At 34.1% G+C, this 19,074-nt stretch overlaps 1 protein-coding gene across 8 annotated transcripts in view; it reads left to right on the top strand.

Annotated features, from left to right (window-relative positions):
* Nucleotides 1-19,074, top strand: part of LOC106096326 (GTPase-activating protein skywalker) — a 235,194-nt gene that overhangs the window by 211,723 nt on the left and 4,397 nt on the right. For 3 of the 8 annotated variants that reach the window (XM_059366003.1, XM_059366002.1, XM_013264015.2), the window contains 6 exons: nt 3,023-3,147; nt 3,744-4,072; nt 4,143-4,314; nt 8,883-8,969; nt 16,941-17,099; nt 17,167-17,387. In XM_059366003.1, the coding sequence (XP_059221986.1) occupies nt 3,023-3,147; nt 3,744-4,072; nt 4,143-4,314; nt 8,883-8,969; nt 16,941-17,099; nt 17,167-17,387 (1,093 nt within the window). Of the gene's footprint in view, nt 1-3,022; nt 3,148-3,743; nt 4,073-4,142; nt 4,315-8,167; nt 8,201-8,882; nt 8,970-16,940; nt 17,100-17,166; nt 17,388-19,074 lie in introns of all 8 variants that reach the window. The other 5 variants (XM_059366004.1, XM_013264019.2, XM_059366005.1 and 2 more) reach the window with 3 other exon arrangements.

The raw sequence follows: 19,074 nt of genomic DNA, 5'->3' as shown, positions 1-19,074 counted from the left end.
TTTTTAATGTAAAAGCGTTACTGATGCCCTGTAATTTAAATGGAAAATTATTCCAAAGACCGATTGTACCAATATAAAATTGTCATTCGGATACTAGACTTCGCCGTCTCAATGATATGATTTTGCCCCCTATTGGATCTTGCGAATCTAAGTCTGTCGTATAGATATCCTGGTTTCTGTATGAAGATAATCTTGTACAGGAATTGAAAGACTGCATCCTGCTCAGTCCATACACATATTTAGCTTTCGCTGACTCTGTGAAACGTGAACTTTTTGGCGCTGGTAACTATTGCGAACCTTTCACAATTAACAATGAAATCAATATCGACTAACGACAATTTCTTATTCCTGTGGACAATCAGACCCTTTGATTTCTGAGGATTCAAATAAAAACCATTCGCATTGGCCCACTCACAAACAGATCGTCATTATATGATTCCGAATCCACTGATCAATGTCATACATATGATTGCTCAGGTGGATTTGAACATCATCTGCATACATATATATATTCTCGGCTGTAGACTAACTGAAGAGGAGGGTCGTTAGCATACATAGAGAAAAGAGAAAACATAGAGGGGGCCGACGAAAGACCCTTGGGGGACACCCTTACTAACAACCAGTGATCGGGACACCGTGTACTCCGTGTGCACCGATAGTATGCCGTTTTCGACCTAAGTTGATATTATATAACAGTTTACACTATTGAGCGAAAACTGTTATACTTTTATGCATATACGAATTAAGTTTTTTTTTGATAATAATTTATAGACAATATGAAATTCCTTCTCAAAAAAACCTGTCACTGTGTAACAGTTGACATAACTGCTCCAAAAGTGTTATACCCATATGAACTGTATTCTTCTTCATTACAGTCCACCGCTTTTATAGATGTTTGCTAGGATTATGTTCTAAAGGGGTTTCCAATATGGGTGTTATTGTGGTTTTCAAAGCAATGTGCCTTTTTTTGAGACATATGATTGGATGTTTATTTCTAATAAATAAAGAAGAAGAAGGTATGCCGTTTATTATGTTAAACAACATCACCGAAATGGCCACCACTATCACGCTTATAGGACCAAATGCTTATTTATGAAGTTTTCCATAACCAAATCGTAAAGTGGCTGCCCTATGTAATCGATAGGCTCTAGAATTCTATCTTTAGGGTCTTGAATTGACGATGGGCTGTTGGAACTTACTTTAGCTTTCATGCGGCTCTAAAGAAAGAAGATGCAAGGTGTTCCTTGGCCAATTGTTATCACCTCTTCCAGAGATAACACGGTCCGGAAACTTTTCCCCTAGAAGAGCAATAGCTACGTTGTTTGCATGGCACGTGGCGCCATATTGTTGAATGTTAATGTTGTCCAGATGAATGCCATTGAAATCCAACCATTAAAAAATTAATATTTATCACTCGATAGCGCAATCCATTCATCGTAACTATTGATTAAACCTCATTTTCTAAAATGAAAGGTCCATTAACCCCGCTGGACCATTAACCGCAGTAATTAGTCAAACGTTGAGGGTGGACAGGCTTCTCAATAATAACTGCTGGGTTTTTTCGAGCAACAGATGTGACAATTTTGCTGTTTTGCGGTTCCACAAGATGCTTCATGGCGTAGTTTCTACTTGTCAAATGTCAAAGAATCAATATCAAAATGGTGATTGAAAATGACACCTCATGTTGGAAAACCCCTTTATACGTATCTGCCACTCTTTAATATTTGACCTTGCCAGGTATCCAAATTTTTCTATTGAGGATATGTCACACTTTAAATTAGCCAATTATTTTGTATATTAGTGTTATACATATAGGGAATCAGGCGATTTCAGTTTCTCTTCTTCTGTATATATACATTGAATAAATGTGTCATCTAAGATTTTGTTTTTGTGAAAAAAAATCACGAGCCAAAAAATCATGTGAATATATATTTTTTTAGATCATTTTTGTTGTGTGATTGGATAGATAGAAGGAAAAAAATTCCATTCTTCTTGTTATGCTCATAGTTAAAAAGTTCGAAATTAACTCAAAAACATGATGATGGTATAGCAGATGCTGTATATACACAATTTTATTGCATTTTTTCTAAAATATATTTTAATTTTATGACGATGGTTTGTTATGGTGTTGTGGTTTATGTTTTCGTTAATATTTTCATGAATAAAAATTTATGAACAATATATAAAAAAATTGGATTCTGTTCATGTTTTATTTCAAACTAATTTATATGAGTTATCTATTCAAAACTTTTTATGAATATTGCTCTATTCCAAAAATTCCTTTGAGTTCGTTTGGCCATCTTGTTTTACTTTACCATAATAAATTGAATTAATTTAATTGGCCTCTTTATCGTTAATAATAAAAAAAATTTAATTATAAGCGATGTAAACAATAACAACCAACCCCACAAAAACCAAAAAAAAAAAAAAAAAACCTGCAAGCAACGTTCCCATTTCGATTCTTGTGAAAATGAAAACAAATTTTTTTAATTTTTTTTGTTTGCAAAGTATATGTAATTATCATTTTTTTAAATGCCTTTTGTTTATAGAGAAGATTTTCTTTTCTGACTTGAAACAAAAAAGAAAAAAATGTTGCGTTTTTATTTCAGAGTTTAATTTGATTGGCTTCAGGCCAAGCAATTCATTGCCTCTGTCAGCCATCACCAACGAACGTTTATGTTTTTAAACTGTTTGCCATTAAAAATATTTAATGTTTTTCCTCTCTTCCTCTCTCTATTTCAACAAAACACCTTTTAATGCTAGAAAAGTTATCAACCTAGGGAGGAGAAGGAGCAAATAAGGGGGTTGTCTAAAAGGAATAGCCATAGAACCCGTGTTAGTAATAAATTTTGGCCCCCAAACACAGAAAAAACCGTAAAATAAAGAATTTCTTCGATTTGAGGTCAATTTGAGTTATTTTTTATGTCTATGCATATTTTAATGTATCTATTGATGGCTATAAATTTTGTTTTATTTATAAACTTTGATGTTTTGTTTAATTTGCGTATTCTTTGTTTTGCAGAGGAGGAAGCTTATCATTGTGTGGCGGCCTTGGTGGGCAGTAAGGAAAAAGTTTTCATTAATCAAACCAAACTCTTGCATGAAGTTACATGGAAAACTGTTATGCAAATTGCCAAAAAACATACGGTAAGTTAAGATAAACAACTGTTAGTGACATGTTTTTCTATTTGTTCAAGAATTTTAATAAGAAAAGTTGGTATTGCCTTTTTAAAGTAAGTTTATCATAGTATAACAGTTGAGTATAACAGTTAAGGCAATTGACAAAACAAAAAAAAAAAAGAATTTCAATAAGAATAATAAGTATTTCCTTTTTTAAAGTAAGTTGATTTTAGTATAACAGTTGAGTATAACAGTTAAGTTACTTGAGCAAAAAGTGTTATACTGTTATAAATGAATGAATTATTATATATTTTTTTTGAAATTTCAACAAAAATGTCGTTTGGATCAATATTCCAACATGATCCACATATTCCCTACAATCTTACGATCTTATTCACAAAACTTAATGTATATTTGAAATAGGTTTTTTGACAGATTTCCTTTCAAGAACTGTCAACTATAACTATTTCAAGGCTTTATTGAGTTTTGTGAATAAGTCCGTCAACATTTGATATAGTCCGTTTTTTTTGGAGTATTCAAGGCTTAAGCATTTATATAATTTGTATTCTCTTTCTTTATTGTCATTCAATATGGGTTTTTCTTTTCTTTTTCCCTTGTTGCAGAAAAATGCTGTTGCATATTTTCAACGTATTTGTCCTGGCGTTAAGCTAGAACGCGTTTTCATGGATTGGTGCTGGTGGATATTAGCTGGTCTGCCCTTCCAGCATTTAGTACGCATTATGGATTGTTTCTTTCACGAAGGCATTAAGGTACTCTATCGCATTGCTTTGGTCATTCTCAATCTATTCCATAAGGAATGTCAGTCGAACAACGAATGGAGTCCAGATAATATTAAAAATGACATTGGCAATGCTTTGGTTAAGTTTTGCAAAAAAATCCCAGTATCACCGGCCAAATTATTACATGCCGCTTTTAGTATTAGGGGACTAAGGTAAGTTACATCAATACTCATTCATAGAAAGAAATATTGAATCGACTGTTTTCCTTTTTGTCCCTTGCAGTTCCACATATATTTCTAGAATATTTTTAAAGACTGAAATGCTATTGAAAAGCCGTTCCGTTCTAAATACGGGTAATAAAACTTTAGTTAAATCGCGTTCCAGCGATAATTTACCAACAAGTCAATCCCAAGTCAATATTCAAATGATGTCACATACACTGACCATACGTGAGGTAAGTTTTGTAATCAAAACTAATTATTTTTAAGAATCTTATCTTTTATTTTGGATAGAATGACAGCAATGAGAACATTTTTTATTTAACGTAAGGTAGTTGTAAGTTTTAGGGATCAATCACCACCAATTCAAAAATAGCATCTAGTGGTCGGTCTTTGGGCCATTTGAAGAAGTCTTTAAGAATAAGCAATATGTCGACCTGCAAAGTTGTTTCATAAGTTGAAACAAGAAATTTTGTCAACAATCCATACTAAAATCAAAAACTTTTTTCAAAATTAGTTCAAGGGTTAGTTCACTTTTGAAAGGCCAGTGGCAGCAGCCATTTTAACAAATGAAATGGTGTTCATCATTAAACAGATTGTCGAGACACTTAAATAAAGCCAAATATTGAAACGTAGTTGTTCATTTTCTCATACATCTGTTGAATGCAATCTTTTGAAAATAAGATCTAACTTTACATTAGGCATTATAAAGTGTACTCATCTGCAGGAAAATTCTGCATTTGTGCTGCTTTGAATCCCAAAAAGTATGCAACACTTTTTGTGGTGCGTACTATTTCCCCTTTTTAAACCCATCACCATGGGGTAATATTGATTTTGTTATTCCGTTTGCAACATATCCATATATTTATTTCCGAGCCTATAAAGTAGAGTCTGGGTCCTAGTAAAAGTTTAAGACCATCTAGCCTTTCCGTCCGTCCATCAGTTCAAAGATATTGAGCTGTAACTTCTGTAACTAAACCGGCAGATCGGTATATCTAAATATAATCCTATCTGGGTGTTTTAATACAACTCACAGTTTCAAATCCCAGCGATATCGGATAATATATGCCTGAGCTTTAGACCCTTTGTCGGCAGATTGGTCGATATAACAGGTATATCAAAATATGGTTCGATTTCCAGTTTCTCACTGTTCTTAATTTTAGCGAAAGCGGAAGGCTTACGACCCTACATAAGCATATGCGTCTATAGGGTAGCTATGTAAAATATTATCTGATTTTCTGGTCGGATGACAGGAGGTTTATAAATTTCAGAGAAATGGAGTAATAAATGTGGGTTTTATAGCCTTAACACCTTAAATCGGCAGATCGGTCTATATGACAGCTATATCCAGATATGGTCCGATCTGGACCGGATTTAGGTTGGATATCAGGAGGGTTAAAAGAACTCATTGTTCGCAATTTTGCCGAAATCGGTTAATAAATGCAGCAGTTATGGGCACAACCGTCTAGAGAGAAAAAAAAATGGAATCGGTTCAATAGCGAAATTAGTTGATCCAATTATTTTTTAATTGGAACTGTTTCAATCACCGTTTTTTGAAAAATTACTTTACAAATTTTTCAATTGAAAAAACATGCATATTCAATTAAAAAAAATGATAAAATTTTTTGAAATTTTCAATTAATTTTTTAATTGATCCAATTAAAAAAATATTTAAAACTTTCAACTAATTTTTAATTGATCCAATTAAAAAATGGTGGACATTTTTTGAAAATTCCAATTAGCCTCAATATTTGGTACACAGATATTTGCCTCCTGGAATGAACTTGAGCTGCGTTGTTTGGGCAAAGGTCCATGCACACCCGTATAAAAAAAACTTCCCCGCGAAATTCTCCAAAAAATTCGGTGTTGGGTAGAGATACCCTGAAGATTTGTTGTTGTTGTCATAGCAGTGTGTTGTGCCCTGAGGCGGCAGCTCTTGGCCGATGAAAGGCTCCATCGGATTAATCCGGCACGTAGAACTGGCTGCCAACGTATTACCATATATTTGTCCAAATGTGGCGCGTAAGGGTGTTTGAAATCTCCTTCCGCTTATACTGTAGGGGACAAAATAGCCTGAATTCACTTAATTACCATATTTGAAAAATTTTTAAGATTCGATTAAAAAATGATTGCATCAATTAATTTTTTAATTCAAAATTACAACATTTTCAATCACAATTGTGATTGAAAAAATTAATTTTCATTTTCAATTAAAAAATGAATGGATTCAATTCATCTTTTAATTGAAAACGCATAAAATTTTAATCACGACTTTGATTTCAAAAACAATCATATTCAATTAATAATATCACTATGCTGATATTATTTCAGGGATCGTCCTCTAAACTCCCATCAAACCGTCATGATTGTCTACTAGGCTTATGTCCCACTAGACAAACATGACGGTTTGAAGGGAGTTTAGGGGACGGACCCTGAAATAATATCAGCATTGTGCAAGAGCACGATTTTGTTTGAGAGCTCAAATAATACGTATTTGAGAATAAGGCGAATTTGATATCCAATTTTGAGGCCAAGTGTCTGGGGGTAGTCTCACCCCAAAATCTCCCCCTAAACCAATTGCAGTAGAGCACGATGCTGATATTTTTTCGGGCTGAGTGCGTAGGTGGCCGCCTCATCCTACATACCCCACAAACTGGACATATTTGTGGAAAATGGCAAAAAGGGGCTCAAATCTGATATTTGTTTAGGACGGAAGTGTTTTAGCTCTAATGTGATATGTAGCTCAAATGTGATTTTTGGGAGTAGAGTATGAACCTGTTATCCACTTTCGGGGCAAAGGTTTTGACTACTCCAATCCACCACCAAAACTTTAGACAATGAAGTAGATCTAATATCCAAACTTTAATGGACGGACCCTCCCCTTACCCTATTTTCAGAACGCCACATCTTGGAGATGGGTGGGGCGATTTAAGCGAAATTTAGTTTGTTTATAATACTCTCAAAAACAGGTATACTTATTTAAGGTGGGATGTCTAGGGCGGTCCCCCACCTCCAAAGCCCGCCAAATGCAAATTTAAACCAATAATGACAATATTAGACTCAGATGAAAGGTATTTGAAAGTAGAGCACGAATCTGATACTTGGGGCTCTACCTCACGCTCAAAAACATCCCCATACCGGACATATTTACCGACCATAGGCTATTTACCAATATAAGGCTCAAATGAAAGAAATTTGGGAGTAGAGCGTCAATATGATATCCAAATTGGGGCGAAATATCTGAAAGGCCTTACCAGCACCCCCAAAGATAAAATAAGAGAGTGAAAGAAGGCGCAGCGGAGTGGGACCTGTCTAGCTAGTATAAAATATGATTACAAATGGTTTTCATGTTTTTTTGTGAATTCCTTAATATGCCATTTTTGAATTGGTGGTGTTTTGTTTCATTAATATAGAAATTTATTAAACTTATCGCATAACAAAAGAAAACTAATATTCTATTTCTCTCAAATCTATCAAAAAACAATCTCGATCAAAAGTATTTTTCTTATGATTTTTAACAAAATTTCCCCACCAGTTGTGTGCTTACACACTCACACCAGTATATCCCCCGCCTTCACCACATGTACATACATATATGACCACAGTACATTTAAGAAGCTTACCCTTTAAGTAGCTTTAGCTTGGTGTAGCCATTTAATTTGAATTTTTTTAATGGTAGTTGTATTAAAAGTTTTTCGTTTTAATTTTAAGTAACTAACCACACACACACACCATCAACCTGAGTAGAAGAAAAGTTAAAGCAATTCCCAAGAAAAATTGATATTTTTAAGTTTTGTTGTTGTTTTTTTTTTTTTGATTTAAAAACTTATACCTCTCTTTTTTTCTCTCTTTCTTTTGATTATTATCATTATGTGTGCGTGCGTGTGTCTGTGTGTGCGTGTTGAAATGTGGTAACAATAACACATGGGCATTATGACTCTATTTCACAACATTATCTCCCTATTTCTTCTTTTATTGTGCGCCATTAAATATGCAATGCCTTGCCAAAAATCAAAAAAATTATAACAAATCAAACTCCAAAAAAAAAAAATCCAAAATCAAACCACCACCACCACCACCTTTCCTTAGAAGGTACATCACACCGAGACTTGTCGGAACTTGGTATGAAAATAGCTTTGTTTTTATTTAAAAAAAAAAAAATCTAGTTTTTTATTTAAGTGTTTATTATTAATGATTTTGTTAAATTTGTGTTCCAATTGCTGTTGCTGCCAAATTATAAAAAACGCTCTTTTCGCCCTATGTTTTGTTTTTAAACTAACCATCGTTGCAAAAATCAAGCTGCTACCTCAAAATCATTTGTTACTCCCAAGATTGAATCCTTGTTTGTCATTTGGTTGTCATTTTTTTTTTTCTTGTGTTTAAAAAAAAATTATTTTCTCACAATTCGAGATTGTTTCTTTTATATGAAAAATTTGAAAAAAATCAAATGTGTGTTTTTTTGCTCCAATATCTCTTAGACTTTTAATGGTGTTTTTTTTCCAAATAATCTAAACTAAAATTAAAATACTTAATTTTCTCTTTTTTTCTCAAAAATCTTAAAATATATGCTGCCTACCAAAAAACCAAAAACTAATAAATAAACATGGCCTGCGCTTTGGCGTGCGGTTTTGCTTTTCTGCCATCTTTACTTTTTCTTAAAAACTTTTGATAAACATATTTTTTTTGTCCTTAATTCCTTTTTGGACCTTATTTTCCCCCAAAAACTTTTTTTTGGTTGTTTTTCCTTTGTGGGTGGCCATATCCATCCTGTTAATTTCTCTCCTCCAATTTTGACCTTATCTAGGGAGAAAAATCACCTGGCCATCGAGCCATTGCCATGGGTGTCTATCCCATTCACCAATTAAAATCTCAAGTCTGTGCGAACGAGGATGTAAGTGTGATTATTTTGGTGTAACAAAAACAGAAGATTGTATCTCTCTTTTTTTGTATACAAATCTTAGATGTCTTAGTTGTAACTCTGTGGATGTCTTGACATTTTTGTTGTAGACTTATTGTTTTTTTTACGACGTTCTTTTCAGTTTTCAATTGATATCCATTTATTTTCAAATACACAACTTTCAAACACCCTACCACCAGTAGGCAACACATGCATTATCCTTTTTGGATTACAGTGAAATACATCCTACGAAGTAGAACGATGTTGAATTTAGTTTTTTCATTTTTTAAGATAAACTACACTTTTCATCAGTTATTTAGAAACCCAAGATTTGCTTTTGTCAAATAGACAAAAGAAGCATTATAAAGTGGTTGGTATATTGATGAGCTTCTAAGCAAAATTCTTAGATTTTTAAAATATAATCAAACAAGTAAGAGCGTGCTAAGTTCGGCCGGCCGAATCTTGTGTACCCACCACCATGGATCGCATTTATCGAGTTCTATGCGCGGCATCTCTTTGTAGGCAAACAAATAATATTGAATAAGAACTGTTTTGCTATTGGAGTTATATCAAGTTATAGTCCGATTCGGACGGTAAATGAATGCTGAACATTGTGAAAGTCATTGTGTAATATTTCAGTTCATTCGGATAAGAATTGCGCCTTGTAGGGGCTTAAGAAGTCAAACCGGGAGATCGGTTTATATGGGAGCTGTATCAAACTATATATCGATTTAGACCACATTGGACACGTATGTTTAAGGTCATGGGAGAAGTCGTTGTACAAAATTTCTGCGTAATCTGCTGACAATTGCGCCCTCTTGAGGCTAAAGAAGCCAAGATCCCAGATGGCTTTATATGGCAGCTGTATCAAGTTATGTACCGATTTACGCCATACTAAGCACAGTTGATGAAAGTCACAACAAAACACCTCATGTAAAATTTCAGTCAAATCGGATGAGAATTGCGCCCTCTAGAGGCTAAAGAAGTCGAGATCCCAGATCAGTTAATATAGCAGCTCTACCAGGTTATAACCCGATTTGAACCATACCTAGCACAGTTGTTAGAAGTGACACCAAAACACCAGGTGCAAAATTACAGCCAAATCAGATAAGAATTGCACCCTCTAGAGGCTCAAGAAGTCAAGACCCAAGATCGGTTTATATGGCGGCTATATCAAAACATGGACCAATTTGAACCATACTTAGCGCAGTTGTTGTAAGTTACACCAAAACACCATGTGCAAAATTACAGCCAAATCAGATAAGAATTGCGCCCTCTAGAGGCTCAAGAAGTCAAAATCCATGATCGGTTTACATGGCAACTATACCAAAACATGGACCGATTTCTCCCATATACTATCCCAATAAAAGGTATTTTTGTAAAATTTAAAGCGCCTAGCTTTACTCCTTCGAAAGTTAGCGTGCTTTCGACAGACAGACTGACATACATGGCTAGATCGACTTAAAATGTCATGACGATGAAGAATATATATACTCTATGGGGTCTTAGACGAATATTTCGAGGAGTTACGAACAGAATTACGACACAAGTATATGCCTATCCTATGGTGGAGGGTATACAAATCATAATAATCATCAGAAATCTTTAGGTATATAAAAAAAATAAAGAAAAGCGTGGTAAATTTGGCCGGCCAGAATTTTGGGTGTCCAACATTATGGATTCTGCTCAAAAAGTATCCTTAAATACTTCTGTTGGTATTTGAACTATCAAAACGGGTATTGATTGTTTCTTCTATGGTGCCAAGTAGTCATATTCTGGTATCGGTTTTTAAGGGTTCTATATCAATTTATGACCTGATTGGGGTATGATTCGTTCTGTGAAATGATGGACACATGTGCACCTTACGTACCAAATTTCAGCTAAATCAGATGAAAATTGAGGCCTTTAGTGGCTCAAGAAAGCAAATCCGGGTATCGGTTTACATGGGGACCATATCAGTTTATAAACCGATATAGATTATACTTGGTCCAGTTGTCGTCGCAAAAGTGTTTGGAATGTGGACTTTTATACTGTCCCTATCATGAACAAAGTGGGTGAAGCTAAATATTTGGCCTGGTATTTTTAGGATCCTGGCAGCGATCTAACTGAAAATAGATTCAGAAAGGGATGAAAAAGAGACAAGGTAGATGTGCGATATTTGGTTCGTCGCCTCGTCCGGAAACGTCAGGTTAAACTTTTAAGGGTTCAACGAAACAAAAATGAGCGTCGATAGTAAACGTGTATTAGGAAGATTTCAACAACATACATGAGCATGGGGTTACCCTTCTCGATATGGTATAACTACCGAGTAAATGTCGTTCTGGAAATCCATTCGCCACGACAAAGAAGCAGTATAATTTTGGTTCAACTAAGATCTGGTGGATTCGCTTCTCTAACCTCTTCTGCAAAATGATTTCCTCTGCGCATACCATTTAGGTGAAGCATCGTCCCGTATTCGCGCCAAATTAGTAATTGTAATTTAATACGCTTAGCTATATCTATAGCCAGAACATACATTAATTTTATGCAGAAGTTTTCTCTCAAACGCTCCAAGCTGTGGACTTAGTATAGTTCAAAATTACATTACAGAAAGTTTTATATCAGGCGAATATGTAAAAATAGTTCGTAAATAATTTTTGTTAGTACAATACATTATATTTAAATTTTGTATAACTTACATTGAAGGTAAAACCTCCCATTCTTTACTTCAAATACCCAAAGTGGCCTTGATCGAGCTTTTTATGACTTTAAGTTATATAACTTGAACGAAGAGATTATTTCTATGAGCTGTGTATGATCTAGCTTAATATACTACATTTAAAGAGTTATACAACTATAGGACGGTCAGGCGGACAGATATTTAGGACTGGTCTTACCTACAAGAAACTCATCAGCAAATGATGAAGCTGTATTCGAAAACCCATATTTATTGAACAGAACTTATACAAAAAACCAAAACCACTTCAAAATAAAATAAATTTCTACTGTTTATACCAAACATCAGAATTGTGATACATTTTAACATGATCAAATTATTTTAATGACTAATGAATATTTAACTTGTATAGATAAATGTTGCGTTTATAAACTTCAGTGACTAAACATTTGGAACTACTTCTGTAATTATTTGTTATATGAAATGTAGGGCGTTATTAAACTTTTGCTTAAATTAAAGTAAAGTTAATACTTCTTTGTCAAAACAAAATCTACTTTACAAGAATATCATTTGATCATTAATTAATTATGCTTCTCCCTTTTGGAGTATGTGCTACCTTACTGAAGGTAAACTTTACTTTAAAACTATACTGATACATTCCACTTAATATCCTATTGTCATTTGCTAAACTATAATTCCCTTTACTTACTATTCTGCTTAAAAGAACTATTCTCTTTTTACATCACTTTATATTAAATTGTTCCTCATTTTTTGTTATTGGGATAGCGTAACTTGAAGCCACTGTGTAGTGGGCAATTTAAGCAAATTACAATGGAGTACTGATTACACTTTATATTCAATTTATTACAATATATTATTATAATGACTAATTATAATATTATAAAATAAACTACTTATTAATTCCCCTAATCCAAAGATTAATTTATTCCTATTGTATTTCGCTTGGCTCCAAAATCCTCCACTTCTTTTTTCTTCTTCTTGGGTTCTTTAATTAGCGTTCTGAATCGATTACTTTTTTATCCTTTGAAAAAGTGGATTAATCATTTCTCACAAATTTGCCCACGAGCATACCATTAAAGAACAGGGGCAAACTTCTCACATATCAATGAGTGCTGTCCGATCCAGATTTAAGCTCAATTATTAGAGACCTCTTATTATAGTCGAGTCCAAATGCTATGCCGCAGTATGACACCTCTTTTGGGGAGAAGTTTTTACATGGCTTCTATGTATGACATATTACCTTACAAATGCCGCCAGCATTAGGAAGGGAAAACCACCGCAGAAAATTTTTTTTGATGCTCCCTCCAGTATTCGAACTTAGGTGTTCAGCGTCATACGCTGACATGTTAAACTCCAATCAATCAATCCTTCCTTAATAAAAAATTGGTCTATTATAAATTCCAACAGGTTTGATACTGTTTCTTAATAACTCATTGCAACAAAATTCTTCTCCTAAGTAAACTGTACAACTACATATTACTCCTTAGTACTCTGTACTACTCAATTCTTCTCATTAATATTATGTACTTCTCTTCATTGCTATTTGTTACTCTCTTTGGTACCTTCCACTACGCTGAAGTACTTTCAAAACCACCCTTAACTACTATTTAATGCTATTAGCTACTCCTTGTACACTTTACTATTTTCTACTATTCCAAAGTAAAGGGTGATTTTTTTGAGGTTAGGATTTTCATGCATTAGTATTTGACAGATCACGTGGGATTTCAGACATGGTGTCAAAGAGAAAGATGCTCAGTATGCTTTAACATTTCATCATGAATAGACTTACTAACGAGCAACGCTTGCAAATCATTGAATTTTATTACCAAAATCAGTGTTCGGTTCGAAATGTGTTCATTCACCGTAACGTTGCGTCCAACAGCATCTTTGAAAAAATACGGTCCAATGATTCCACCAGCGTACAAACCACACCAAACAGTGCATTTTTCGGGATGCATGGGCAGTTCTTGAACGGCTTCTGGTTGCTCTTCACTCCAAATGCGGCAATTTTGCTTATTTACGTAGCCATTCAACCAGAAATGAGCCTCATCGCTGAACAAAATTTGTCAAAATTTGAACACATTTCGAACCGAACACTGATTTTGGTAATAAAATTCAATGATTTGCAAGCGTAGCTCGTTAGTAAGTCTATTCATGATGAAATGTCAAAGCATACTGAGCATCTTTCTCTTTGACACCATGTCTGAAATCCCACGTGATCTGTCAAATACTAATGCATGAAAATCCTAACCTCAAAAAAATCACCCTTTACAACTCTTCAGTACTATACTAAAGGGTGATTTTTTAAGAGATATATGAACGTTTTTCAAAAAAAAAACATTAAATATAGAAAAATGCATGAAATCTTTGTTTGAATCGATTTGAAGTTTGAAGATTATTTCATGCAAATGTTGACCGTGACTGCGCCTCAATGGTCCTTAGTCCAATTTTGGCATACTCTTTTCAACATTTCGGCCAGTGTCTCACAAATAAATGCTTCAATGTTGTCTTCCAATACAGGCTTGTCTGTATAGACATGACCTTTAACATAGCTCCACAAAAAATAGTCTAAAGACGTTAAATCGCACGATCTAGGCAGCCAATTAAACAGTTCCGAACGTGAAATAAAATGCTCACCGAATTCGCCTGTCATTAAGTTCATTATTACGCGTGCTGTGTATCATGTGGCACCGTATAGTTGAAACCACATGACATGCAATTCAAGCTCTTGCGTTTTAGGCAAAAAAAATTGAATACGTTACGATTCGCATCATCTTTGCAGAAGTACGGTCCAATGATGCCACCAGCCCATAAACCGCACCAAACTGTGCCTTTTTCTGTATGCATTGGTAGCTCTTGCAGTGCTTCTAACCCATTGAGCCAAAAATGTGCTCCGGTCATAAAATGGAAGAAGCGGGCGATAAACTTTCTCAACAGAGCACGAATTTGGATAATAAAATTCAATAGTTTGCAAGCGTTTTTCCTTTGTATTGATTATATCATAAAGGGTGATTTTTTTGAGGTTAGGATTTTCATGCATTAGTATTTGACAGATCACGTGGGATTTCAGACATGGTGTCAAAGAGAAAGATGCTCAGTATGCTTTGACATTTCATCATGAATAGACTTACTAACGAGCAACGCTTGCAAATCATTGAATTTTATTACCAAAATCAGTGTTCGGTTCGAAATGTGTTCAAATTTTGACAAATTTTGCTCAGCGATTAGGCTCATTTCTGGTTGAATGGCTACGTAAATAAGCAAAATTGCCGCATTTGGAGTGAAGAGCAACCAGAAGCCGTTCAAGAAATGCCCATGCATCCCGAAAAATGCACTGTTTGGTGTGGTTTGTACGCTGGTGGAATCATTGGACCGTATTTTTTCAAAGATGCTGTTGGACGCAACGTTACGGTGAATGAACACATTTCGAACCGAACACTGATTTTGGTAATAAAATTCAATGATTTGCAAGCGTTGCTCGTTAGTAAGTCTATTCATGATGAAATGTCAAAGCATACTGAGCATCTTTCTCTTTGACACCATGTCTGAAATCCCACGTGATCTGTCAAATACTAATGCATGAAAATCCTAACCTCAAAAAAATCACCCTTTACATTACACTAACAGGAAAAAGACGGTACAGCATTAATAACTGTCGGTATTACAATTCCTTGCATAATGACAGACGGCATGATATATAGCGTTTATAATACATATCATCAATACGAGGCGGCATTGTTTGCTTTCCAAAACAAGATTAATTCACTGTGGATGCTGTTTGGTGGCGATATGAGCACTTGATGTCATTTTTTCATTTCGTGAATTCTGTTATGATCTATGGGACTTTGCAAGTTATACTTCTGGAACTGTATCAATACTAAAATACAACATTACTCCTCTGATCTACATTTATCTAATTTAACTTCACATAAAAAAATCGATTTGTCTAAAACAGACTTTTAAATCGTTACTGTTATTATCGAATCTACTCATCTACTCTACTTAGCATTTTTTTTAGTATTAAGCCCTATACTTATCTACATTACGGGTTTTTACTCTACTCTGCTCTAAAATACTTGACACTATACTACTCTATTGAACATACTCAACATCGACATTATTCTACTTATATTAATAAATGATTAGATTGTCTACTTTGAAATCGGTTATAAAGTTTTTTTTTTAACAAATAATTAGGATGGTATCTTATCTATTCCCCTCCTCCTCTCTCGTTCGCTTTGTTTTCACATGTGTTAGTATTTCGTCCTAGAATTGTCTATTACAACTTGTTCTAAAACCAACAAAACTTGCTAACTAAAATCTACTCAAAAACTAAATGTCGTTATTTCACCAAATCTCACAAATAAAAAAAAAAAACAAATCCCTAAAAACCTTGTTGAAGCAGAAACTGAATAAAAGTGAAAATTCATGGAAAATTTTTTTGTTGATTTTATTTTCTTTCCTTTAGAATTTTGATACAATGGATGTTAAGAATTTAATCCAATTTATACAAGAAAGATTTAATGTAAGCAACTGAAATGATCATATTCGAATATGAATAACCAATGAATAACAAAAAAATCGTGTTATTCTTCAAAGTTAAAAATTGAGCGTGTTCTACCACCACCATCAAACCAAGCATACTTGAAATCCTGCGATACCAAATTAATCAATAACAGTGCAGAGCCATAAGAAAGACACATAAAATATCACACCAATACACCCAAATGTCCTCAACAAACACAACAATAAACACTATACAGAATAATTCAAAATGAAAAAAAGAAAATACGAAACTGAAACTGATAAGGATGTTAGAAAAAAAAAATAATTGAAATAAAATATAAATGAAAATAAATGAAAAATCAATGTATAAATTTTTTAATATAACATTAATAACATTGAATATCAATATTGAAATAATGAAAAATTTAACTGAGTTTACAAAAAAAAAGTTTGTTGATTTAAACCACGTTGCAATCTACAATCCTTGTCAGTCTCATAGTTTTATTTACTCTCCCCCTATGTTTTTTATAATTGAAAGTATATTTGAGTTGATTGTTAGTTTATTGAATTTTGTTTTAATTTTATTTACCCTATAATATGAGAATGCCTTAGTTTCTTTATTAAAAAAAGCATGTTGAATATTTTTTAAGTTACAAATGTTTTGTTATATTAATCTTTTGTTATTTTTCTACTTAATTAGTTAAATTTTTTCCCTTTTTTGTTATTTATATAAAAACTGAGTTTATTATTAATTAAAATTTTCTGTACGTTTTGTGGTTTAGCTGTTTACCCTATGGTCATGGCTTCCCGTGCGGATAACAATGTATCAGCCCGTCTTATTGTATACCACCGAGGAACATGGCTGCTCCTTGACAACATTTTATGTGCGAGTTGAACAACATGAGCCCACATTGATGATGATTAAGACGTGCAATAATGAGGTAAATTATAACTAACCTTGTCTTCACAGGTGTTTAAAATTCTACTTAAAATTTGTTTTTGTTTCAGGTATTTGGGGCTTACTGTTCATCACGCTGGTTCGAACGCAATGTTAAAGATGACAAAGGTCAACGGCAGGCCTACTTTGGCACCGGCGAAACTTTCCTGTTCTCCTTGTATCCGGAACGGGCTAAATACCCTTGGGTGGGCATTGAAAATGACAAAGACTTGGGCCATGCTTCAGAGCTTTTTATGGCTGCCGATTCGAAAATGATTACCATTGGAGGAGGGTAAGTTGAATCTATTTGAATATCTATGTTAAGATTTACAAGAAAAGCAACATCAGATCCCCAAAAAAAAAAAAAAAAAAAAAGATAGCGAAAAAAAATTAAAAACGCAAGTGAAAAGGTGTTAAGTTCGGGCGGGTCGAACTTTGGATACCCACCAACTCGGGTATATATGTAAACCACCTTTCGTCATTTCGCCCCAATGGAAAGTTGCCCAAGTCACAATGATCCAGAAACCTGGAAAACCATCCGATCAAGTCAAATCATATCGACCAATAAGCCTACTGCCAATAATTTCAAAGGTATTCGAATCTCTATTTCTTAAGAGATTAATGCCAATAATTGAGGAAAATAACTTGATACCAAATCATCAATTCGGATTTAGAAAGAATCACGGGACTACTGAACAAATCCACAGATTAGTGGAAACCATAAATTCTGCATTTGAATCAAAGCAGTACTGTACTTCCGCATTTTTAGACATCTCGCAAGCCTTTGACAAGGTATGGCATGAGGGTCTTCTCTACAAGGCAAGGAAACTTCTTCCAATAAATTACTATCTATTAATTAAATCATATATTCAAAAAAGAATGTTCTTCGTCCAAGAGGCCGATGAAATGAGTGATTTAAAATCTGTCAGAGCTGGGGTACCACAGGGGAGTGTGATGGGCCCAATCTTATATATCTTGTTCACATCTGATCTACCACAGACAGAGAACGCAGTGGTGGGTACATTCGCTGATGACACCGCTGTGCTAGCTGTTAATAAAAATCCACAAATAGCAAGCAATATGCTTCAAACCTACCTAAATACTTTGTGCGAGTGGCTGAAACACTGGCGTATAAAACCAAATGAAACTAAGTCTATACACGTAACATTCACACTTAACCACGGAAACTGCCCTCCAGTTCAAATGAATGAAGTCCAACTCCCGCAGGCGAATGAGGCGAAATATCTGGGACTATACTTGGACAAGAAACTAACTTGGAAAACGCACATAAAAATAAAAAGAAAAGCTTGTGATATACAACTACAAAAAATGAATTTTCTGATTGGACCAAATTCCAAGTTATCCTTAGAAAATAAGATACTTATATACAAATGCATTATAAAACCAATCTGGACATACGGTATCCAGCTATGGGGAACCGCTTCACATACAACAATCAAACTACTACAGCAACTACAATCAAAAACATTACGCAAAATTGCAGGTGCACCATACTACATAACTAATAAGCGACTACACGAGGAATTAAATATAAAAACTGTCCAGGAAGAAGTATTGTCACAACTCCAAAATTATAAATTGAGAATTCAACAACATCCAAACCCACTAGCAACAAACCTGATGAGGAACACTGAAACATTTAAGCGGCTCAAAAGAAAAGCACCGCAAGACCTACTGTAAATTTTTAACTCCACTTTAATGATGCATAAATAAATTTTATACGTGGGCCAACCACTGGGTTGGCACCATTAGTAATTATAATATACAAAATAATGTCGATAATAATGTAAATATCTATACTAAGATAGAAAGCATTAATAAAAATGAATTAAAAAAAAAAAAAAAAAAAAAAACCTTTCGTCATAACCCAGTGAAAAATGCAAAATTTATGCCCCCATAGCAGCTTTATCGAAATATGGTCCGATTTGGACCAAGTTCGACATTTTTCAATTTTTAGA

This window comes from Stomoxys calcitrans, chromosome 3, assembly GCF_963082655.1.
Source record: "Stomoxys calcitrans chromosome 3, idStoCalc2.1, whole genome shotgun sequence".
Lineage (NCBI taxonomy): Eukaryota > Metazoa > Arthropoda > Insecta > Diptera > Muscidae > Stomoxys > Stomoxys calcitrans.
The sequence above is the reverse complement of the archived record's forward strand: the minus strand, read 5'-3'. Positions and strand labels throughout refer to the sequence as shown.